Source organism: Meriones unguiculatus, chromosome 1 (genome assembly GCF_030254825.1).
Source record: "Meriones unguiculatus strain TT.TT164.6M chromosome 1, Bangor_MerUng_6.1, whole genome shotgun sequence".
Lineage (NCBI taxonomy): Eukaryota > Metazoa > Chordata > Mammalia > Rodentia > Muridae > Meriones > Meriones unguiculatus.
In genome coordinates, this window is record NC_083349.1 from 109,864,067 (window position 1) to 109,889,633 (window position 25,567).

The 25,567-nt window shown below is 38.1% G+C and overlaps 1 protein-coding gene across 2 annotated transcripts in view; it reads left to right on the plus strand.

Moving 5' to 3' along the window:
• The window catches only part of Asxl2 (ASXL transcriptional regulator 2), an 87,243-nt gene that overhangs the window by 40,894 nt on the left and 20,782 nt on the right, over positions 1–25,567 (plus strand). For both annotated transcript variants that reach the window (XM_060365159.1, XM_060365155.1), the window contains 4 exons: positions 1,191–1,306; positions 10,524–10,650; positions 12,551–12,694; positions 22,365–22,528. In XM_060365159.1, the coding sequence (XP_060221142.1) occupies positions 1,191–1,306; positions 10,524–10,650; positions 12,551–12,694; positions 22,365–22,528 (551 nt within the window). The remainder of the gene's footprint in view (positions 1–1,190; positions 1,307–10,523; positions 10,651–12,550; positions 12,695–22,364; positions 22,529–25,567) is intronic.

The window sequence follows — 25,567 nt, forward strand, 5'->3', positions numbered from 1 at the left end:
ATACCAATTTGCTATAAATGTTTTCAGGTCAAGTATTAAAAAAGAAGAAATTAGGCAACATGCATTCTTCAGGACTCATCAGTAGGTTGTTCCTCTCTCAAACTTGAATTTCCTTGCTCTTACATGAGATGTCTGAATCAACAATGTCCATCTTTCTCCTTACCTACCATAAAAGGTATTTATTGGACTTGGAGAAGACATGGTTTTGGTTCCCAGCATGCACATTAGGCAGCTCACAGTGCCTGTAACTTCCACACCAGAAGGTCTGACGCTGTCCTTTAGCCCTGTGGGCACTGCCCTCAGATGTATGCGTACATACACACACATTAAGTGGAGCTGGATCGATGGCTCAATAGAGTACTGGCTGCTCTTCCAGGGACCCAGATTTGACTCCCAAAACCTCATGGCACCTCACAACTCTCTGTATCCTCATTCCAGGGGATGTCACAACCTCTTCTGGTCTCTATGTTCACCAGGAATTGCAAATGATACACAGACATGCAAAACACCAACATGTATAAAGTAAAAATGAAATTTAAAATGTACTTATATATAGTGTTAAACTTTATAGAACATAAAGGCAGGCCCACCATGACCTCTGTGTAGTTAATCTCAGGCTCTATATGACAGAGAATAATGAAGTCAGTGTTGGTTGTTTCCAGCAAAGAAATCTACAGAAATCTCTGTTGAACTTAAAAGCCTAAAAAATGTCCATGAGGGAGGGTTAAAACAGTGGTAGAATTTTGAAGTGGAGATGGCCTTATTATTATTTTTTTTTTAATTAAACTTACTCATGACTTTCTACCATGTTGTGTTGTCATTGTCCACCTTCAAGTTTACCTTAGGAACACAGATACTACACAGATCCTTAGGACCTTATTCTAAGTTCTAATTTGGTAATGTGGGTTTATACCTGACTTCCTGCTTGCTTAATCACTTCTAATATATTAAACAATGAGAAGTAATATATACTAATACTCGCCCCTTCCCCGTCCTATCATCCTACACTAGAACTTTCTGAGGAAATAAACTGAAAAGGGAGACTGTTTGCAGTACAACTCCAAAAAGAAGATCCTTCCCTAAAGTGTTTGGTCACAGTTCTTAACAGGTAGCAGCATATGACCTGGGGAAGGAATGGTGCTTGATATCAACTCTGATAACATAATTTTTCCTTGTCAATTTTTCCCTAGTATCATCTAGACTGTCGCAGCCATCCTCTCCCCAGTCAGGCTGCCCATCACCCACCATTCCAGCAAGTAAAGTAATTTCTCCATCACAGAAGCATAGCAAAAAGGCATTAAAGCAGGTAAGCATTGAGTCTGTGTTTATCAGAAGAATAATCTCTCCAATTAAAAATAATTATGAGAGCCTCCTGTTTCATGCTTTTAGTTCTTTTGTGTAATGGACAATAAAATTTTAAGACCCTATTTCAATAAAACACTGCATCAATTCTTCTTTTACTGAAATTTCTTGAAAGCTTTTTGATTTGTGTCTTTACAAGGTAAATGTCAGCAGCCTGCTAATTTGCCACTAGTAATTTGTGTGCAGTGTGTAGAACACTCATTGTAGGGTTTTGGTAAATCCTTTTTAACATGTTTTTGAAAACCCAGTTGTTTTGCTAGTTTGCTGAGGTGTCCGTGCATGTGCTGAATTATGAATTGGTGTTTAAATTTTCAAGGCATTTTTATGCTTCTCACACTGAGCCACATTCCCAATCCTCAGACTTGTTTTCTTTGTAACTTATTGTAATAATCAGGTAGGTTTTTTTTTTGTTTGTTTTGCCTTTTTTTTTTTTTAACTCTATTGTATAGACTCACATTCATAGATTTTCTAATATTACACTAAATCTAAGTGTGGAATAGTCCCCATATGCTCATTCTTTACATACTTTGTACAATTTTTTTTAATTATAGTTTTTATCCAGTTATTATAGCACATACTTGTAATCCTATCACTTCGAAAGCTGAGGTAAGGAGAGAAGACTTTGAAGCCAGCTGGACCTATACATTAGCACCCTGTCTGTTATTTTATTTTTAGTTCAGATCTTGCAGTGTTCTATTTGGTGCAGTTTTGAAATGAAGAAATTTCTGCCATTATAACATTAACTGTGTAGTTGTTTATTTTATTCTATATTTGGTAAGAAAATTGTAGAAATTATCTTTACTATCTAGGTTGAAAAAATAGTACTTAAAAATAATTTTTCTTGTATTATATTGTTCTTTGCTAGTATAATAGTCCGTTGATTTTTCTCCTTTTGAATCAGTTTTGGAGATTTTTCCTAGAAATCTTCACTGGTTCATTTCTGGACCAGTGAGATTGCTTAGCAGATAAAGGTACTTCCTGTCAAACCTGAAAACCTGTATTGATTCCTGGAACCCACACAGTAGGAAAGAAAACTGGAGTTGTTCCTGACCTCCACATTCATGCCTCCTCAACTCTGTAATCTATACAAAAAAATGAATAAATGTTTAAAAAGAAGTAAACTGTTCCTTTAACTTAATTATTGTATTTGCTGCTGTAAAGTTATACAGTGTTCTCTTGTTTGTCTTTTACTCGTGTTCATTTATTTGTTTGGATTGGCTCAGTATATATTCAGGCTGTTTTTTTTGTTGTTTTTTTTTTTTTGGTTTGGTTTAGTCTTCCCCCTTTTATTCTTTCTTTCTTGAAATACTTTGGTTTCACAGTCATATAATCCAAGTACTAAGGAGGCTGAGGCAGGACCATCCGAATTTCAAGGCAGCCTGGGTTATGTAGAAAGACATTGTCTAGGAACCCTCTCGAAGAAAAAGCAAATGATCAGTAAATACAAACTGACAAGTGTAGGGCTGGAGAGATGGCTCAGTGGTTAAGTGTACTGATTGTGCTTCCAAAGAACCCAGACTTAATTTCCAGCATCCACATGGCAGCTCACAATTGTTTGTAACACCAGTTCCAGAGGATCCAACACTCTTACACAGATAAAACACCACCATACATAAAATTAAGAACAAATAATTATTTTTAAAACTGACAATTAATTAGAAAAACATTGGATAGCATCATTTGTATCATTTGTATTCTCATAGCTTGTTATAAACTAGAAGTTTTATTGTATCAAGAATTAACAAGTAGGGTGAAGTTGATTATTGATATACTGACACAGTGTAATAAAAACCTCTTAATCATTTTAAGTACAAATGATTGAACATAGGATCCCTGTACATTGCCATTGAACTATATCCCCAGCCACTATAGCTTTCCTGGAGAGAAATTTTATATTACCTATTAAATTTTAAATATACATGCATCATGAGCATGGAAATAAACATTTAGCACTTATGTTCAAGATAGATGCATAGAAAAATATTTGTACAAAAGTTTGTTAGCAGTAAGAAGTCGCCAATGGCCTTACATATAAAAAAATTTATCATATATTATTTGTGTATGTTGGACATATATATTATTAATATGTGCCTAAGATAAATCAAGACATGATATAAACATTCATATTTATAAGATGGACAGTTATATAGAAGATTAGAAGTTTATGCTGTAAAAGTTTGTGCTAAGTAGTTTAGATATGGAAAAATCACCAAAAAGATGTTGCTCTCACAAAAAACTCAATTGCAGTTCCCAGCCCCCACATTGGGCTAACAATTGCTTGTAACGTTAGCTCCAGGGAATTCATCACTCTCTTTTGATCTTCACAGCTGCTGTGGTCACATGTGCAAACACATATATTACCTCTAACTAAAAATAAAAATAAAGGGATAGAGCTACAGCTCATGATGAAGAGTGCTGTCTCCTTTTACAGAAGACCTGGGTTTGGTTTCCAGCACCTCTATCAGAACACTCAGTTTAGCTCCAGTGCCAGAGCTCTGATACCCTTCTGCTTCTGCAGACACCTGTACACACATTGTACACATACGGAATTAAATAACTAAGACTTAAGATCATTGAGGGTCTAGAGAGATGGCCCAGGGGTTAAGAGCATGGGGTTAAGATCTTCTCATTTATAAAAATAATGGTATCTCACAATGGTCTGTAACTTCAGTCCCAGGGGATTCAGTGCCTTCTGCTGGCACCCTTGGGCACTGCATGCACATGGTACACAGACATGCAGACAAAACACATACACATAAAAATAAATAGATAAGTCAGTAAGTAAATAAAGAAATAAAATCTTTTAAAAGAAGGACTCTTGGTAGAAGCTTCACAGTTGGCCCAGTAGGTCAGGTACTTTATGTAAGCAAGCATGAAGGCCTGAGTTTGGATCACAGGACTCATGCTAAGAGTCAGACATGCCATATTATATTATAGCTGTAATCACAGGGTTGGGGGTAGAGAATTGGTGATAGCCTTGTGACTTGCAGGTCAGCTGTTCTAAATGGATAATGAGCTCTAGGTTTAATGAGAGAACATACCTAAAAAAAGGTAGGAGTCTTATTCAGAAGATACTGATGTCAGTGTCTGTTCTCCATAAGGAAAAATAAACCATACAAACAGAAAAGGCCCCTGCTGCAGAGTTGACATGTTGGCCCCAGATTTTCTTTAAACCATACTACCATAGTATCTAGAAACTATACATGGAAGCCTAGCCAGAAAAATACTTTGACACTATAGGGAAGAACTTTGAGTCAGAAACCTGTTCACTGTTGACCAACATGGAATGATACCTAATTCGAGCCAACTCTTCAGGGAGCACAGCCACAAGACTCTTAAAAGTGGATTGTCCAGAGGCAGAGCCAACATTTGCAGCCAGGCTTCTGAACGGTTTCCCCAGAGGTGTAACCAAGTTTGTGACCCAGCCTGTGGAAGACCACTTACTCACTAGACAGGCATGTGTGACCAATCCTCACAAATACTGGTGCAAATATCTGGGATCCCAAGAAAAAAATGTTGTAAGACAGACCAGAATGTACATAGACTTTATATTTCATCCAGCTCTGTTCTTTACAGTTACTCCTCTTCAAGACCCATTGTCAGTTTCGCATCTCAGTTCTGTCTTGCTTTGTTTTCTTGTCTTACTTCTTACCCGCTTGTTTATTCTCCTCTTTACCTTTTGGCAGGCTTTTCCAAGCACAGCCAAAACTGAATTGTATAGGACAGTGGTCCTAAAGTGGGATCTCAGGGCCAGCAACCCTGTGTGTGTCTGAGATTGTCCACAGTGTACACTTTTGGGGGCTTGAGAGATGGTTTGCCAGTTAACAGCACTTGTTGCTCTTTCTGAGGACCCCTTGATTTCTAGCACCCATGTCAGATACCATCCAATTGTGTGTTCAGCTTTGGGATACCTGACCTTCTAGCCTCCAACTGTACCTGTACAAAGTGGCATATTCCCATATGGGGACATACGCATATAGAAATAAATCTTTAAAACAAAATTCTGGAGAAGTAAAACAGGACACAAACAAACCCTTGGATGAATACCAAGAGAACATAAACTGAATGAAATTAGTTAATATAGGTATCAGTGAAACTCAAAAGAAATACTGAAAGAATTTTTAAAAGCCAAATAAAATTCTGGAAATGAAAAATTAAATATTGGGTCTGGAGAGACCACTCAGCAGTTAAGAGCACTAACTGTTCTTCCAGGGGACCAGGGTTCAATTCTCAGTGCCCAAATTATGGCTCATAGCCATCTATATAACTTTACAGGCATCTGATGTCCTTTTCTCTGTGGGCAACAAGCATCATGTGGTGTATAGACAGACGTAAAGACAAAATAGCCATACACATAAAATAATGTTTATGGATGTTTATATATATATGTCTGTGTCACATGTGTGCCTGGTACAGAAGCCAGAAAAGGGTGTGGTCCTTTAGAACTTAAGCTACAGGTGGTTATGAACCATAATGTGGATGTTGGGAATTGAACCCAGGTTTTTTGGAAGAACAGATAGTGCTCTTGACCACTGATTTATCTCTCCAGCCTCCATAAAATAATTTTTAAGAAATTCTTAATTTTCATTAAGAAATGAAAACCTCGATGTCAAATAAAAGCTCTATTGAAAGCCAATAGAATGTATCAAAGGTGGGGCCAGAATATTGAGACTTGAACATAGAGTCAGGCAATTAGAAAATTCAGGCACTGGCCAGAATAAAGTAATAAGAAACTACAGATCAGTGAACCATGTGCACAGAAGAATTTCATGATAAAGGCATAAAAATTATCTCCAGGAAAATCATAATAAAAGTAATCTGGAAAGAGATGTCACTCAGATACAGGCAGCATTTAGAACGATAAAGAACTTGCCATGTCATATCAACTGTCAAATCATTAGACATATAGAACAAAGAAAGGCTATTGAAAGTTGCAGGGAAAAACGCCAGTTTGCATGTACAGATCCATCATTGCTTGAGTACTATAAACAGACACAGAAAGACCACACACGGGTACACAGAGAAGGATGTGAAGGGGCGATATACTAGTCTTGCTGATGAGCGTATGCAGACATTCACAATAAAATACCTGCAAGCTGTATTTGAACACAGCAAGGGCTGTAGATGTAACTCAGCAGAGTGCTTACCTAATACGTTTGCACTCCAGTATAGAAATGAAGCAGTCACCTCAATGTTTGTAGAAAGGACTTCTGAGAAAATTTCAAGTATTTCCACTAAAATCAGATACGAGTATGTTTACCATCTCTACTTTTATTTCGTATAGTACTTAAACTGCTAAAACAGCAACAAAATGTAAAACTTATACATTGAAAAATTTTAAACATGTAAGAAAGAAATCTAAGAAATCTGCATTTAAAAGGAGGGTTAAAGATGCTAGAAAATGAATAGATATCTGTTGTGAAAATGACTATACTACCAACTATACTACCAAGTGAAGTATATAAGTTCAATATAATCTTCATTAAAATTTCTTATGTATTCTTTACAGAACTAAAAAAAAAACAACCTTGAATTTTACGTGGAAACATAAGTCCTTGTGGAATTGCTAAAGCAGTTCTAGGCAGTAAGAATGTTGGGATTGCAGCTGGGCGTGGTGGTTCATACCTGTAATTCCAGCACTCAGGAGGCAGAGACAGGCAGATCTCTGTAAGTTCCAGGCCTGCCTGGTCTACACAGTAAGTTCCAGGACAGGCAGGGCTGTTACACAGAGCAACCCTGTCTGAAAAGACAAAACAAAACTAGGAGCATTACTGTCTTGATTTCAAGTTATATCACAGTACCATAAGAAAAAAAAATGTACTGATATACAAGATCAGTGAGACTGAATAGAGGACATACAGTATAAACCCACACAGCTGTAACTCTCTGACTTTTGAGAAAGCATTTTGACAAAAATATATGTGGAAGAAAAGCTGGTTCTAAGAAAATGAGGTATCCATGTATAGGAGAATGAAACTGGATCCCTTTCAGAAATGCTAGCTCCTGAAGATGGACAGACCTGAAACATTCAGAGAAAGTAAGAGAAACAGGCAGAACTTTGTGAAATGAGTAGAGGGGCTAGAGAGAAGACTCAGCAGCTAAGAACATTGGCTACTCTTGCAGAGTCCTGAGATTTGATTCCTAGCACCCACACCGGCTGACAGCCACCTGTCACTTCAGTTCTAGAGGGATCTGATGCATTCTCTGGCGTCCATTTGTACATGGTTCATAGACACACATACAGACAAAACACCATACACACAGAATAAAAATAAATATTAAAAGGAAAAGTAAAAATAGATTTATCATATAACCTACCTAAGACGTTTGGTATTATCTCTCTACTTGCTGTGGTGGCACACAATCCCAGCACTGGGCAGCAGTGGCAGGCGGATCTCTGAGTTTGAGGTCATCTTGGTTATCCAGGACAGCCAGGGCTGTTATACACACAGAAACACTGTCTCAGGCAGTGGGGGATATGGAGGAGTTATCGAAAACATCTCAAGTAAGGAAGAGTTTATTTTGGTTCACATTTTACAAGTGGTGCATCTGGCTTGATGCCAAAGACATGATAGTTTCTACTACTTACATTTGTGGTGGGTCTTCTTACATTAGTGAACCCACATCTAGAGATTCTCACAGACTTGTCCAAGGTTTGTCTCCTGAAGGAATCTAGATCTTTTCAACCTGACAATAACAATCATCACAAACCCTGGAGTATTTAGCCCCGGGACTCCAGGTTTGATACAGAAATACCTGCACATCAGTGTTCATTGCCACAGCACTCACAGTTACGGACTAAGTTACGGAATCAGCCCAGCCATGGAGTACCAGATAAACAATGTGAGAATACGGTGTAAGTTTTCCCCAACTGTATAAAGAACAAAGTTAGACCATTTGCAGGGAAAAAAAAAAAAAAAGAATGCATCTGGAATAAAAAGTATTTGAAGTTAGTCCTTGAAAAGAAAATACTATCTTTTCTCATTTTTGATTCCTAGGCTGTATCATAGACATAAAACCAAGGTCGTAGATATAATATGTAAACAGACAAAAAAGTTTCCAAGGAGTTAGCAGTCAGGAGGCAAATGGAGTGAAATAGTTTTTCCACAGTCCATGTATGAAAATGTCCTTATGTAACATACTTTTGTGTATAATGAATACACAAATGATTCTTAAATCCTAAGGGCCAATGAGATGACTCGCTGGATAACAGTCACTTAGTGCCACCCAGCGACCTGAGTCCTGTCTTTGGGACCCATGTGATAAGTAGGGCACCAGCTTCAGTAAGTTAACTTACCTCTGACCTTGTATAGTACTTAACCTTGTACATGAATACTCAATAAGTTTCACCACACTATGTAGGTTGCTGTTTACAAAATGTACAGTAGTTTTAATATAATTAGTAGAAATGTGAATGTGTAAAAATGAATTAGAAAGTTTAATAAGAAAAGTAAATTGACCATAGTTTTCCTTGAGGATTGTATCACCAAAACTTGAGTAATGTTAAAAAAAAAGTTCAATTAAATTGAGTTCAATTTAATTTTTAAAATGTATGTTTTGTTTTTGCTTATAATTAGAACCCATAATTTTAATTTTTTGAAGCTGGGTCTTAACTATGTGGTACTGGCTGGCCTGAAACTTAGAGATCCTCTCAGTTCTGCTTTCTGAAAACCATGGTAAAAGGTGTGTGTCACTGCTCCTGACCTAGAGCCCATAAACATTTTAAATTGTGTGAGTTTTAAAGTATTTAAACTAGAAGTTGTTTATAGGACCAGGCATGGTGGTCTCTCTCTCTCTCTCTCTCTCTCTCTCACACACACATAGTTGTGAGCTTCTGTGGGGGTGTTGGGAGTTAAACCTTTGTCTTCTTAACTGCTGAACCATCTCCCAAGCCCCTTTTTGTTTGTGCATGAGTGTATGCGTGTGTTTGTCTATGTAGGTATGTTTGTGTATGCATGCAGTAATGCTTTCATGTCTGTGGGCACACAAAGTGAGTACATGTTCATGTCTCCACACTTTATATCCTGAAAATCTGATAATTTAATCAAAGCCATAAATTTCTAAGCTTGAGATTAGGAGAGGGGATTTTTTTTTTTTTTATTGAACTCTTTGATTTTGTGTGCGTGTGTGTGTGTGTGTAATTGCACACACATGGAGGTTAGAGAACAACTTTTGGGAGTCATTTCTCTTCCGCTGTGTGGGTTCTAGGGATCAAACTCTGGTATCTACATTTGAAGGTGAGTGCCTTTACTCACTGAGCCATCTCACAGGCCTTTAAAAAAAAATGTATTCTAAGTAATATCAAGATATCTCTATTAACTAAGAACCTTTTAGAAATAAAAATGACCTAAAATATTTACAAGGAACTAACTGCTGTTATTAGAACCTACATTGCATAATGTCCCTTCCTTTCTCTTTACTGAATTGCTATAAGTTATTGGGACTTGATTATTTGGACACATCTCAGTGCTCTTACCCATGGTAATTTAGCCTCTGAAGCATAATACAAATAGTTGCCTTTTTTTCATACAATCAATGCAAATTGAGATCTTACTGGTTTATGGCTTAGAATTCTAGTTTTAGAAATGACAAAAGTGTGTGTGTAGTTCTCCAATTAGAAGACTGTAAATTCAGGGCTGGAGAGAGGGCTTAGAGGTTAAGAGCACTGGCCACTCTTCCAAAGGTATTGAGTTCAATTCTCAGCAACCACATGGTGGCTCATAACCACTGATAATGAGATCTGGTGCCTTCTTCTGGCATGCAGGCAGAATAATGTAAACATAATAAATAAATCTTAAAGAAAAAGAATTGTAAATTCCTTGCTGTACTGCTGATCTTTAATTTCTGGAAAAAAAAATTGTTTTTGTTTGTTTTGAGACAGGGTTTGTCCATGTAACAGAGCCCTGGCTGCCTGTCCTGGACTTTCTAGACCAGGCTAGCTTCGAACTTGCAGAGATCCGCCTGCCTTCCGAGTGCTGGGATTAAAGGGATGCCACCATGCCTGGCCTTCTGACGAAATTCCATTGATTTTAAGCTTTTATTTACATTGAGTAGATTACAGAGTAATTACCATTTAAATTATGTCACTTAGTTGCTGAAAACCAGTTTGCTTGTTTCTTACTGTCAGTTGTTTTTGTTTTGTTTTGTTATTTTCGTTTTAGGCCCTGAAGCAGCAACAACAGAAGAAGCAGCAGCAGCAGCAGCAATGCAGGCCAAGCATGTCCATCTCCAATCAACACCTCTCTCTCAAGACTGTCAAAGGCAGTGACTCAGCACCAACCAAACCTGGTAGGTTGTCTGACCATTTTCCCTTTCCAGTGGAATTTTCTTTTTCTCAGCATATTTATCCTTTTGGTAGTATAAATTTTTATGCTGAGTAAAATATTTATTTTTAAATTACCATGTTTATTTGTATAATCTCTCTGCTGCCACGGGTATAAATCCTAGGATTTATATTAGGTTTTTTTTTTGTTTTGGTTTTGTTTTGTTTTTTGTTTGTTTGGTTTTGGTTTTTGGTTTTTCGAGACAGGGTTTCTCTGTGAAGCCTTGGCTGTCCTGGACTCACTTTGTAGGCCAGGCTGCCCTCAGACTCATGGAGATCCACCTGCCTCTGCCTCTGCCTCTCTAAGTGCTGGGATTACAGGTGTGCACCACCACTCCCAGCTATAGAAAATATTTTAATATAAAATTATCACATAATTAAAAGTACCATAGTGAAATTTGTATGTAAGAAGGAAATGAACAAGAAATCTTTTGTATATCAGCCCTAGTAACATTTGGAAGCTTAAATTCATTAACCTTATTAAATCTGTTGTATTCAAGGTCCAAGTGAACTCTTCTTCTAGATGTAGGCGGGTGTAGGTAGTGTGTATGTGCAGACTGAGGTCAGAGAACATTCCCCTGTACCATTTATCTTCTGGTAGTTTTGTTTTTTTTGTATTATTTGATGGGGTCTCTCACTGGCTTGGAACTTGTGGTTTAGGCCAAACTGGCTGACTAGTGAACCTCAGGAATCCTCCTGTCTCCTCTTCACAGTACTAGGATTACAAGTGTTCAGTACTATGACTCTTATGTGGTTTCTGAGGATCAAACCTAGAACCTTATGCAACAAGCACTTGTTGGACTTAGCCATCTGTGCAGCTCCAAAGTGACCTCTTTATCAACACTCTCATTCAATATAGGAAGATGGGGCTGGAGAAATAGCTCAGTCATTAAGAATATGAACTGTTGCTTCAGGCCTGGTGTTGCATGACTTCAATCCCAGCAGAGGCGGGAGGTTCTCTGTGAGTTCGAGACCAGCCTGGTTTACAGAGCCAGTTCTAGGACAGCCAGGGTTACACAGAGAAACCTTGTCTCAGGGAAGAAAAAAACAAAAAGTCAAAAAAACCAAACAAACAAAAAGAATATGTACTGTTTTTGCAGAGGACTTGACTTCGGTGCTCAGTACCCATATAATGGCTCACAACTACCTGTAACTCTAGTTCCAGGGGATCTGATTTTGTCTTCTTATATCTGTGGACACTGGGCTTACAGGTGGGGCAATAATATACATGCAGACAAAATGCTCATACATATAAAATCAAAATAAATTAAAAATTGTAAAGTGAAAATTTAGCTATGTAGGCTTTTGAAAAATATCTACCTTTACTTTCCATTGTTTTCAAAGTCCTTGTGTTTTATGGACTTTGAGTGTTTATTGCTTGATTTGTTTTTAACTTTAATTGTTTTGCGATACATAGACTTTGTTTAGCATTATGTAATTTAATTGAACTCATAAGCTGACTCTATGAACTGCCATAAAAATCAAAGGTCTGAGTCTTAAAAAACTTTTCATTTTTGTTAGAAGAGATACTTAGAGATGCAGGTAAATCATGTGAGAAGATGTAAGGGGTTTATTTTACAAATCATTCAAGAGGCCTACATTTCTTCATTCATGATTCCTGTAGTTACCATGGAATATAGTGGTGTGACTGATTTTTCTGTTTTAATTGTTAGATTTATGGAGGTCTGGGGAGCAAATGCATGTAGAAGTGTGAGGCTGACTCATGAGAGTCCTGCTCTCCTTGTACCATGGGGGCCCAGAGATAACTCAGGTTGTCGGGGTTGGTAGCAGCTGTCTTCCTGGCCCCTTGGTGGGCTTTGTGTATGAACCTCAGTGTCAGCAGTCTTCACATATTCTTTTCCCTAGCCCTGTGGGAAGGAAAGCAGTCTGATGGACAGTCAAGCAGTCCGCAGAACTCAAACTCCAGCTTTTCTTCTTCAGTGAAAGTGGAAAGTTCTCTGCTAGGCTTGGGGAAGAAATCTTTCCAGAGATCTGACAGACTCCACACAAGTAAGTTAGTTTACAGACTTGTTTTCAGTACAACAATGTTTCTGCAGTGTGTTTGAAATCATCAGCCACTGGCTTGAGTTTAATGTGTAATTTGAATTTTATTTTAAAATGTCAGACATGATTTTGGTTTTGTTTTTTTTTTTCTTGTCTTTTTTTGCATTTGTTAGTTTGTTTGTTTCAAAACAGGGTCTCACTGTATAGCCCTGGCTGTCCTGGAACTCACTCTGTAGACCAGGCTGGCTTTGCCTCCTTAAAATGTGTGCTGCTATACCTGGCTACACTTTTTTTTGACATTTTTGACACTTGGGTCTTTTATAAAAATGTTTTTGATACAAAATTACCTTGGGTTTTTATTTTGTTTTGTTGGTTTGCTTCATACTGAGCATTAATAACTCACAATATTGAGTGTGTTAGGGAATTGCTTCACCCCTGAGTTACAAATCTTTAATCCCTAGTTTATCATATTATTTGTTGTCCCCTTTTTTAAATTTCAAAGATAGTATCTCACTAATATAGTCTAATTAAGATATCCTGGAACTGGTCTTTAACCTGTAATCTCCCTGCTTCAGCCTCAAAATTGATGGTATTATAGAAAACAGCATCACTTTCAGATTTGACAATTGCTTTTTAAATTTTTTTATTTTTTAATATATATTTTTTAATTTAATTTTATTTATTACAGTGTATTCACTTTGTATCCCTACTGAAGTCCCTTCCTGTGTCTCCTCCCAGTCCACCCACGCTCCCTCTTCTCCCCCTATGCCCTTTCCCTGGTCCCCTTATAGGGGAGGACCTCCTCCCCTTCTTTATGACCTTAGCTTGTCAGGTCTCATCAAGGCTGGCTGCATCATCTTCCTCTGTGGCCTGGCAAGGCTTCACCCCTGAGGGGAAGGTGATCAAAGAGCCTGCCACTGGGTTCATGTTCGAGACAGCCCTTGTACCCCTTACTAGGGAACCCACTTAGAAACTAAACAGCCAATGGGCTTCGTTTAGACAGGGGTTCTAGGTCTTCTCCATGCATGGTCCTTGGTTGGAGTATCGGCCTCTAAAGGGCCCAGGTATTTTGGCTCTGTTGTTCTCCTTGTAGAGTTCCTGTTCCCTCCAGGTCTTTCTATCCCCCCTCTTCTTCCATAAAGATTCCGGCACTCTGCTCAAAGTTTGGCTATGAATCTCAGTATCTCCTTCGATACCCTAGTGGGTAGAGACTATGTTTATCCTATAATATATGGCTAATTTCTACTTATAAGTGAATATATGGCATTTGTGTCTTTCTGCTTCTGGGATACCTCACTCAGGATGATCTTTTTTAGTTCCCACCATTTGCCTGCAAATTTCATGATATCTTTGTTTTTAATTGCTGAGTAGTATTCTATCCTGTAAATGTACCACAATTTCTGTATCCATTCCTCCAATGAGGGACGTTAAGTTGTTTCCAGATTCTGGCTATTACGAATAGAGCTGCTACGAATATGGTTGAGCAAATGTCCCTATTGTATGGTAGGACATCTTTTGGGTATATGCCTAGGAGTGGTATAGGTGGTACTATTCCTAATTTTCTGAGGAAGCGCCAGATTGATTTCCAAAGTGGTTGTACAAGGTTACATTACCACGAGCAATGGAGGAGTGGTCCCCTTTCTCACATCCTCTTTAGCATGCATCATCCCTTGAGTTTTTGATCTTAGCCATTCTGATGGGTGTAAGGTAGAATCTCAGGGTTGTTTTGATATGCATTTCCCTAATGACTAAAGTATTTCTTTTAAGTGTTTCCCTGGCATTGGATATTCCTCTGTTGAGAATTCTCTATTTAGCTCTGTACCCCATTTTTTAATTGGATTACTTCTTTTGTTGCTTTTTAATTACTTCAGTTTTTTCTGTATTTTGGATATTAGCCTACAATTGCTTTTAAAAGATGGGTAGACTTGATTTAATTGCTTTTAAGAGATGGGTAGAATTGACTTAATGCCCTTTACCTTTATTCATTTCATCTTTTTATCTTTGAACTCTTAATTGCCTTTATATTCTTCTATTCATCCCTCATCAGACTGTTTCACAGAGAGATCTGTTATCAGTCATTTTGTGGTTTATTTCTCTTTGTACCAATAAGTTCTACATCATTTTTCACTTCTATAGATAAAAAGATAAAAGGGCTTATAATTAAATATTATAAACTGAACTCCCTTGGAAATCTCACTAAAATGAGAATATGGACAAAATGATTTAATCAGTGTGAGTGAAGGAAACAGCCTAATGGGCAGGTGTCAGCAAAGATTGAAAAGTGGAAATTGGATGAAGGTGAAAAGGAATTGTCATTAATAAAGTCAACTATGGCTACAGACCATGAAAAGGGCTCAAGAACTGGAAAGATGGATGACAGAACAGAAAGGTGAGGCATAGGGTTGAAAAAAAGAACCTTGTTTAAAAATGAAGGAGAAGCATTTTGGTGCTTAACTCTAAGTAGAAGACAGTTTATTATGTGGTGAAATTGAATGCAACTCCATCAAATTTAGGAATATCACATGAGAACTGCAGGCCAGTGATGAGGCACTGTGTAGTTTGTTGCAGTAACAAAATACACGACAGGAGCAACCTCAGGATGTTGGGAGGTTTATTTTGGTTCCTAGTCTGGAGGGAACAAGTAGAAAAAGCATAACAGTAGTACCAGTTCTTTTATGTGACAGGAGGAGCAGATGGTCGCTTGCTTATGGTCAAGGAAGGCAGATATCTCAAAGGACCGTCCCAGTAACCCACCTCTGCCTGCCCTGCCTCCTCCCCCAAAACGCCACTAGCAGTGGACCAGGGTGTCAGGAGCTTGTCGGGTTCACATTCATACCTTCCCAGGGACTATTCTGGAATTTCGGGAATTAAGTCAAATACAAATAAGTCTCTTGCTTGTCTTCCAGAATGCGTAATGGAGCATATTTCAACCACCACTACATCCTTCTCCTTCTGCTGTGTCCTAAATCAGTTGATCAGTATCTGAAGAAATAGGAAAGCTCAAGATAATTGTGCAGACACATTTACAAATTCCCAGAACTTTTGAAACTGTTAGATTCCTTTTATTGCACATGGTGGTGTATACCTGTGATCCTATCCCTTGGAGACTGAGGTAGAAGTATTGCATGTTGTATATACTATGCTACATTCTAAGGTCCCACTTAAAAGGATCTTTCTTCGTCCTTCCCTCTATTTTGACAATCTTTACCTCTTGGGTACTATTTATTATCATTTGGCTTGAAAAGATTTTTTTTTAATTTACTGTAATTTCCTTGTATGAGAAAGTATTTTGCAGTTATTTTTATTTCCATATATATATTATTATGTATCATTAGGCTATGATACCTGTACCTGTGTGGTGCAGTGATAAGCGACAGACTGAAACTGCTGTTTCTTGCTTCAGTTTGTGTTACATTGTAACTCAATCATGTAATTTGAGAATGTATTATTAGCAGTGGAATACTAATAATTACCCAGTTCTCTGTGCACAGCAGAATGTTCCTGTGAGAAGCTCTGTAGAAGTTTGAAGCCAGCTTAGGCAGAGTAATAAGATCTCGTTTTAGAAATTAATAGTAGTAACCATTATTTGCTTCACAGAGCTGTAAACGAAGTAAGCAAGTTAATATAAATAAATGTTCAGAATAGTGCATGGCCCCTAGTGACACTTAATAACTTTGCTGCTGGTATTACTGTGGTAATTATTACTATTGGTATTACTTGAAATACACGGAGACATGCACTTAATAGTATTTGGAATCTTACTTGTTCCATGAATTCTGAATTAGTGAATCAAGGTTATTAATCTAAAATAATGAAGCCTGTGGCTGGAGTGACAGCTGAGGATTTAAGAGTCTGTACTGCTCTTTCACAGTTTAGTTCTCAGCATATCTCAAGGCTTTCAGCCACCTGTAACTCCAGCACTTGGGGATCTATTTCTCTCCTGGCCTCCATTGCACTCAATTACACACACCCATACACAAACATACACATAATTTAAACATTTTTCATTAAAGTAATACATTGTTTTATGTACCTTTTTTTAAAGTAAGCTTGGCTAATGATTGTGCAAATATACTAAAATTTGTTTAGTATGGGGATTTGTCTAGTCATGACGCTGTCTCACACAAGCACATGATTTGTTTGGTAATAGCCATCATTCCAGCTACAGGATTCATTATTTTAGATTAATAACCTTGATTCAAAAAAATGAAAAATTCATGGAGCAAGTAGGGTCCTCCAGCCTCAGCATTTCAAATGCTCAGATTATAGATATATACCACTGTGCTTCGTCCTTTTAAGTATTTTAAAGCTATTTTGCTTTAGATGTTTTTATGTTTAAAATGGATCTATTGGCCAGTTACATTCAAGTTTAGCTTGAATTGTATAGCAGCAAGCCCTGATGTATATAGCAAGATCCTATCCACAAAAATAAACTAAGATCTTCCTGTTGAATTTCTAATCACTATTTACTTTACCAACCAGATATAAGTATCTTGTTGGATATTAATGAATGACACACAAGCTCGCCAGTAGTTAGATTTTTTCCTTTGCAGTAGATTGACTCCCAACTTTTCAGAGATGCTGCTACACTGATTTATATAGTGGCTGTATAAGTTTGCACTTCCACCAGCAATGGAGGAATGTTCATTCCCCTTGCTTCACATCCTGGTCAACTCAAGCTTTCACTTGTGTTTTTGTGTTGTTGTTTTATTTTTTTAAGATTGGTTTATTTATTATTTATACAGTATTCTGTCTGCATGTACACCTGCATGCCAGAAGAGGCCACCAGCTCTCACTATAGATAGTGATGAGCCACCATGTGATTGCTGGGAATTGAACTCAGAACCTTTGAAAAAGCAAGCCATGCTCTTAACCTCTGAGCTCTCTCATCAGCTAATCGCTTGTATTGTTAATCTTAGCCATTCTGACAGATCTAAAAAAGACTCTGAAAGTAGCTTTGATTTGCATTTCCCTGATGGCTAAGATGTTGAATATACAAGTGTTTCTCAGACATTTGCATTTTCTCTAATGAGGATTCTGTGTTTAGATCTGATTATTTGGTTTTTGCAATCAACTTTCTTAAGGATATTTTGGATATTAGTCCTCTATCAGATATATAGTTAGTAAAAAAATTTTTCTCTTTGGTAGGCTGCTGCTCTGTTCAAATGACAGTGCCCTGTGCCATGCAGAAGCTTTTAAGTTTGATGAAGTACTATTTCTTAATGATCTGTTAATGCCTGCCATATTGGTACTCTGCTCAGGAAGTCTCCTCCTGTGCTAATTGTTAGTTCAAGGCTATTCCCTACTTTCTCTTCTATCAGGTTCAGTGTGCCTGGTTTTATGTTGAGGTCTTTGATCCATTTGCGATTGAGTTTTGTGCAGAGTGATGGGTATGGATGTATTTATATTCTTCTACGTGCTGACATCCAGTTTGACCAGCAACATTTGTTGAAGGTGCTTGTTCTAGTATTTATTTCTGGCTTTTCTATAAAATATCAGGTGTCTCTGAAGTATGTAGATTTATGTCTGAGGCTTCAAGTTGATTCCATTGATTGTCTTAATCTGCTTTTATGCTGATACCATGCTGGTTTTATTACTGTAGCTTTATAGTATAGTTTGAGATCATGACCGGTGAGGCTTCCCACAGTTCTTTTATTGTTCAGGATTGTTTTAGCAATCGTGGGTTTTTGTGTTTCCATATGGAGTTGAGAATTGTTCTTTCAAGATCTGTGAAGAATTGTGATTGAATTTTGATGGGAATTGCATTGAGTCTGCACATTGCTTTGGTAGGATGGCCATCTTTACTAGGTTCATCTTACCAATCCATAGCATAGAAAAATTTTCCATCTTCTGGTCTCTTCTGTTTCTTTCCTCAAAGACTCTAAGTTTTTATCATACAAGTCTTTGACTTTCTATTTCATAATGGGTTACAAACACTTCTTCTTTAGATCTTTAAGTTTGTAGTTTTTATAGTCCGCCTTATTCTAAATTCTTTCATAGTTAAATTCACTGCCAAATTGTTTCTCTTCTCTGTATCTTTCAATAAGGTTTTGCTGTGTAGCCCCTGCTGCCTGTCTTCAAACCTCCCTATCCTCCTGCTTCAGATTGTTTGTAAACCCAATTGCTCCGGCTACAAAAGAACACCTCTGTGCCTGATACCCATTACTCTTTGTTGTTGCTGTCTTTTAATTTTTGTTTCCTTTCTTTCTTCCTTCCCTTTTTAAAAAAAATTATTTTTTATTAATTATCGTTTATTCACTTTGTTTTCCATCTGTAGCCCCCTCCTTAATCCCCTCCCAATCCCACCATCCCTCTCTCATCTCCTCCCATGCCCCTTCCCAAGTCCACTGATAGGGGATGTCCTCCTCCCCCTTCCATCTGACCCTAGCCTATCAGGGTTTTTTTTGTTTGTTTGTTTTTAAAGAAAGGATCTTAATATAGCTGAGGCTAACCTTAAATAGTCCTGAATCTCTCATCTGTCTACCTTTCAGTGTTAAGATTACAGTACTCTTTTGTTGTTCCTTTTTTGTATGAAATCTTTTCTGTCATTTTATGTTCATGGAAGCTATTATCTTTGTCTTTTTATGTGTTTGGAGCATGGGTGAGAACTCATGATCTCCCTGCCTCTGCCTCACTAGGATTTTAGGCATGCCCTCCTATTGTGGACCCCACTCTCACAGTGCTGGAAATAAAACGCAGAGCTTTGCACATGCTGAGCTACATCCCCAGCCCGTCATTGTCTTTGATAAATATTCCTCCCCCGACCTTAGGCTCTTCAAGACAGGGTTTCTCTTTGCAGCCCTGGCTGTCCTGCAACCCAGGCTGGCTTCAAATTCACAGAAATTCACTTCTCTCTGCTTCCTGAGTGCTGGGATTAAAGGCCACCACTGCCCACCTGATAAATATTCTTATAAATTTTGTTCACGAAAAGATTTCTTTTTCTAATTGTAATATATATTGTGTTTTTAATCCTACTGCTATTTTCATATTTCTAGTAATTTAAGAGAATGGAAAAGGAGCAACATTTAAAGAAGTTAGTTACACATTTATCAAAAGTTTATCTTCTGGACAACCGCCAGGCAGTTGGCTCAGCAGTTAAGAGTGCTGATTGCTCTTCCAGAGGACCCAAGTTCAATTCCTAGCACCCACATGGCACCTCACAACTGTCTATAACTCCAGTTCTAAGGGATCTGCCACCTTCACACAGACATGTAGGAAAAATACCATTGTACCTAAAAGTAAATAAATCTTTAAAACAAACCAACAAACCTGTAACTTCTTTAAATGTTGCACTTTCCCATTCTTAAATCTGTGTGTATGTGTATCTGTGTATGTGTGTTTTGTGTGTGGTGAGGGAGTAAGCATGGGGGTTATGCACCAGGCCATTTGTCTTCTAGCACCCTCTGTTTTAATCTTTTGAGACAGGGTAGTTTACCAAGTCTGGAGTTCACAGTTTTTCAGCTAGACTGGCTGACCAGCCAGACCCCTGGGAATTCTCCTGCCTCTCCTTCTCCAACCCAAAAATAATCTCTGGGGTTACATGGATGTCAGCACACCTGACTTTTTATGTGGATGCTATAGATCTGAACTTAGCCAGTGATCCATCTCTTCAGCCCCAAATTCTACTTCTTAATCTTTAGTTGGTCATATGTTAAACCTTCTCATTCTAGTCCCACCCCTACCACCACCACCTCTAAGCTTCTCAAAATAATTTAACTTCTTGTATTCTGGATAAATTTCTTGACTATATATTTTAAACTCTAATTCTCTTTAATAATATCATTTGTATGCAACTGTTTTTGTTTGTTTGTTTGTTTTTGAGACAGGGTTTTTCTCTGTATAGTCCTGACTGTCCTGGAACTCTGTCTATAGACCAGGCTGGCCTTGAACTAAGAGATCCATCTTCCTCTCCTCCCAAGGCTGGCTTTAAAGACATGTGCCAACACTGTCCAACATATGCAACTTTTTTGTTTTGTTTTGTTTTTTGAGACAGGGTTTTTTTATGTAGTTTTGGCTGTCCTGGTTTGTTAACCAGGTTGGCCTTGAACTCACAGAGATCTGCCTGCTGTTTCCTGAGTGCTGGGATTAAAGGCATGTGCCACCCTGCCCAGCTCATGTGTAACATTTTTAAGTCTGATGTTTTGTTTTTGCCTTGTTTTTAGGTATAATTTATTTTTTGAGAACTTCATAATTCATAAATGCCTCCTCCCAACTAATTTCCCTGGCAGTATTCTCCCCCACCTTCAGGTTGTAGCTTGTTAAAATATAACTCACTGAGTCCAAATAGTACTGCTCATGAATGTGTCTGTGTGGGAACATGGACTTGGGCATGGTCAACCTACTATAGACTACACTCCTAAGAGAAACTAGCTCTCTCTTTCTTAGCTGCCACTGTAGATAGCAAAACCAAAGCACCACAACATTTTAATTAACATTACTAATCTTTGTGAACTATTATCTGTATATCTTGTTACCTTTTTAAAGCAAAAATGCAGATCGTGCTAGCCTAGAACTCCCTGTATAGTCCCTGGTTGCCTTGAACTTCAAATCTTTCTGCCTCAGCCTCCTAAAAGCTGGGATTACAAGCATGTACCACCACATCTGGTGTGGATTTTCATTTAAAAATCTTTAGCTGTGTGTTTGTGTGTGTGATTGTGTTTGTACATGTGTGTGGCCATGTTTGAGTTATAGTGCTTTCATGGAGGTCAGAGGATTGTTTTAAATGTTGGTCCTTGTTTTCTACATTGCTTAATGCAGAGCACCCTCCCCCTTACTTATTCATTTGAAAATTTCGTATATAAATACAACTTTCCCTTGATTTAATACTTCTCCCTCTCAACTTTATTCCAGCTTTTTTTTTTTTAATTAGACGTGGTGGATTATAGATTTAAAAAGGGAAAGAGAGTTATCATGAAGTTATAAGGTCTCTGACATGCTGCCGAAAAGACCGGGTTAGCTGGCCCGTGAGCTTTCTGTCTTTACTGCCCATCTTGCTACAGGAGCCATGGGCTTATAGACACAGGCTACCACATCCAGTTTTTAAATAGGTTCTGGAGATTCTGACTCAGATCCTTATACTTGCATGTCAAGTGTTTTACCCACTCTACCATCTCCTTAGCCAGAGTTTCATTTCAAAAGAATGTTTTAGTGTGTATATGTGTGCTTATGTGGGTTTATGTGCACCAGTTGCATTCTGGTTCCTGCAGAGACCAGAGGCCTCAGTTCCCCAGGAGCTGGATTTGTAGGCAGTTGTGAGCCACATGATGCTGGTAATCAAACCTGGATCCTCTGTAGGAGCAGGTAATGCTCCTAACCACTGAACCATCTCTCCAGCTCCAACTATCTACTTAAAAAAATAGCAATTAAAAAAATGTGCTATTTGTCATTTCTCATAAACTTGCTTAATTAGGGAGAAATATCTGTTAGGTATGATGTACAATTTTTACCATTAGAGAGCTATTTTATAAATTTTTTTGTTTATTATAAATGATCAGAATTTATTTTCTTTGCCTTAGAAGACATTTCTAAGATTTTTAAGTTATTTTTTTTTTACAATGTATTTAATTTTGATTTTTTCTTTCATGTTTACTCTCAGTACTACATGGCAAGCTACAGTTGGTAACAAAACTGTGAAAGGGGATCCAAGTGTTAAATTATTATTTTCTACATTCTGTAGGACAAATGAAAAGGACTAAATGTGCTGATATTGACGTTGAGACACCCGACTCCATTCTAGTTAATACTAATCTTCGAGCACTGATCAACAAGCACACCTTTTCAGTTCTTCCTGGAGATTGCCAGCAGCGCCTGCTCTTACTGCTTCCAGAGGTGGATCGACAGGTGTGTCATATCAAGCATAAACAATTCTCTAACTGCATGAGGTTCTCATTATTATCATTATCTCATATTGTCTAGGCTGTTCTTAAATTTATGTAGCTGAGGATGTCTTATACTCTTAGGTTTACTTCCTGAGGTTCAGATTGCAGAGATGTGTCAGCATACTGAGTATATGTACTGCTAGGGTACAATCCAGGGCTTTATGTGTGCTAGGCAAGCACTCAATTAACTGAGTTACATGCCCAGTTCTCAAGACTTTTAGAATATCTTTTTATGGCCAGGCAGTGGTGTCATGTGCCATTAAACTCAGCAGAGGTAGAGGTCTTCCTTACCTACAGTGCCAGTTCCAGGCTAGTCAGAGCTACACAGAGAAACGCTGTTTAAACAAAAACGAAAAGAGAAGAAACCAGGTGGTAGTACTTGACTATAATCCCTGTGCTTGGGGCAGAATGGAGACAGATGGACAGACTGACAGAGGCAGACAAATCTTTTGAGTTTGAGGCCAGCCTGATCTAAAAAGTGAGTTCCAGGACAGCCAGGGCTACACAGAGAAACCCTGTACAAAAAAAGGAAACAAATAAAAAAAATATTTTTATGTATGCCTATAAAAATGTGATATTAATGCTGTTGTGTAACTTTCCTTGGAAAGGTATGAACAAACATACCAGAGATGGTACCAGCAAAAGAAATGGTACCACCCAAGTTTAGCTTAGTCAACCAGTGAGTTTATTGGCATTACTTTACAGGACCATGGATTACTCAGTTAGAGCAGGATTATAAGAAAGTCTCCCCTGACATTGGTGATTACTCAGAACCTGCATCTCTAGAGCTCTTCATCCAGTAAACAGTTGGCCTGCCCAGCTGGAGAGTTTATGGCTTCACATATGGGCTTCAGTCCAGTAACCTTCCTAATGCCGTGACCCTTTAATTTAGTTCCTCAAGTTGTGGTGACCATAAAATTATTCTTGTTACCACTTCATAGCTATGATTTTGTTCCTCTATGGAGATTTGCCAAAGGGGCAACCCACTGCTCTGGAGTCTTGTCTCCTTTGCTTCTGAAGTGTCCTTCAGTCCTTGAGTAGGGAATGTCTCTGTTCAAAGGCAGTGCTACACAACTAAGTTAAAATAAGTCTTAGCAGGTGAATTTTATAATACAAGCCTTATCATAGGGAGATGGTTGCATTCCCTTACTTGAAATTGAAGATTAGAAAATAGGGTTGGAGATAACAGGTGGTGGTAAAATGCATGTCTAGAAAGCAAGAGTTCAAGCTTCATCCCTAGTGCCAAAATGAAAGAGAAAGAAAGGGAGGGAATTAAGAATGTAAAGAAAAATCACCAGGGTAGGGGAAATAAAGGTGAAGGGAGGGAGGTAAGGGGGAAAAGAAAGATAGTTGATTGGTTTTCTGTTTGAGATACAGGCATCAGTAGAATCTAGTTCAAGAGTTCAGTTGTCTTGTTCCATTATCAACAGGATATTGCCTCAGTGAAAGGGAAATGTTTATGCTCAAGCCAAAGATGTGAATTCAGGAAACCATACACAAGAAGTATATAGAACGTAGACTGTTAGTGATAGTTAGGTATGTTCCTTTTTTATAGAAAAATCTTTTTTAAATAGGCATTGTTTTTGTTTTTGTTTGTTTGTTTTTTAATAATAAAGAACTTAAGACCTAATACAAGTTTTTAAAGAAAGAAAACTAAGAAGAGTAAATACCAAAGGTTTGAGAACTGCCAAAATAGTAATTAGAAAGATGTTGGTTTGTCCTAGCTATAAAGTAAAAAGTCTGAAAATGCTTTCATCAAAGAAAATGGCTAGTACGTTTTACTTCTCTGTGAACAAGAGATGGGATCATTATGCTTTTTCTAAGCTTGTTCTCATGGATTTTTAAATTTTATTTTTATATCTTTGTATGTGTATCTGAGTACATGTATACTGTTTGCGAGTGCCCACAGGGGCCAGATAGGGGTGACAAGAGTCCGAAAAGCTGCAGACAAGTATTTTGGACAACTTAATGTGGGTGCTTGGAACCAGACTCGGGTCTTTCGGAACAGCTCTTGACTGCTGAGCCATCTCTTCCAGGCTTGGTGGTAAGGCCCGTAATCTCATCTAAGTGGAATAACAAGATAAAAGAATTCAAGTTTAAGGCCTCTTCCTACCACATTGCAAGTTCCAAGGAGCTTGAAAATTTAGCAAGATCCCTTCTCAAAATTAAAATAAATAAATAAATAAATTGAGTGGGCTAATCATACCTCCCAGTACTTGGAGATGAAGGCAAAAGGATTAGGATTTCAAGACCTGAGCTTCATGGGACCCTGTCTCAAAACAAACCAGTAACAACAACAAAAAGACATGGGAGGACATGAGTAGAGGACTCACTCAATAAGCTCGTTGTCATGCAAGCTTTAGGACCGTAGTTCAGATCCACAGCACGCACTTAAAAGCCTCCTGTAATCTCAGTACTGGGCAGGACAAACTGAGGAACTCAGGCTTCGTGAGAAAGCCCATCTTAAAGTGGAGAGTGATAAAAAAAAAATGTGGAGAGTGATTGAGGTAGACATAACACCCCTCCCCAGCATACACATGCACCATACACATGGGCATACACAAATGTAGCAGACAAAAAGACAGTGGACAAGTTCACTGCCTAGCACGTGTAACCTCAGAGGTTCAGGCCGGGCATGCTTCACACCTTTAATCCCAGCACTAAGGAGACAGAGACAGCAGATCTCCATGGGTTCAAGCCTGGCCTGTTGTCTTGAACCTCCACCCCCAAAAAAGGCAACATGACAGGGAGGCATTTTCTCTAGTTTGTAACAACACACTGTATTCCCTAGTTTATAATAAGGGAAAGCTGTACAAATCATTATAGCTGACTGACTACGAAGTCAAAGTGAAGTGTTTCTTGTTTTCAAATTTTTTTGTTTGTTTGTTTTTTGTTTTTGTTTTTTTTTTGAGTTAAGGTTTCTTTGTGTAGCCTTGGCTGTCCTTGAACTTGCTATATAGATCTGGGTGGCCTGGAACACAGAGATCTGCCTGCCTCTGCC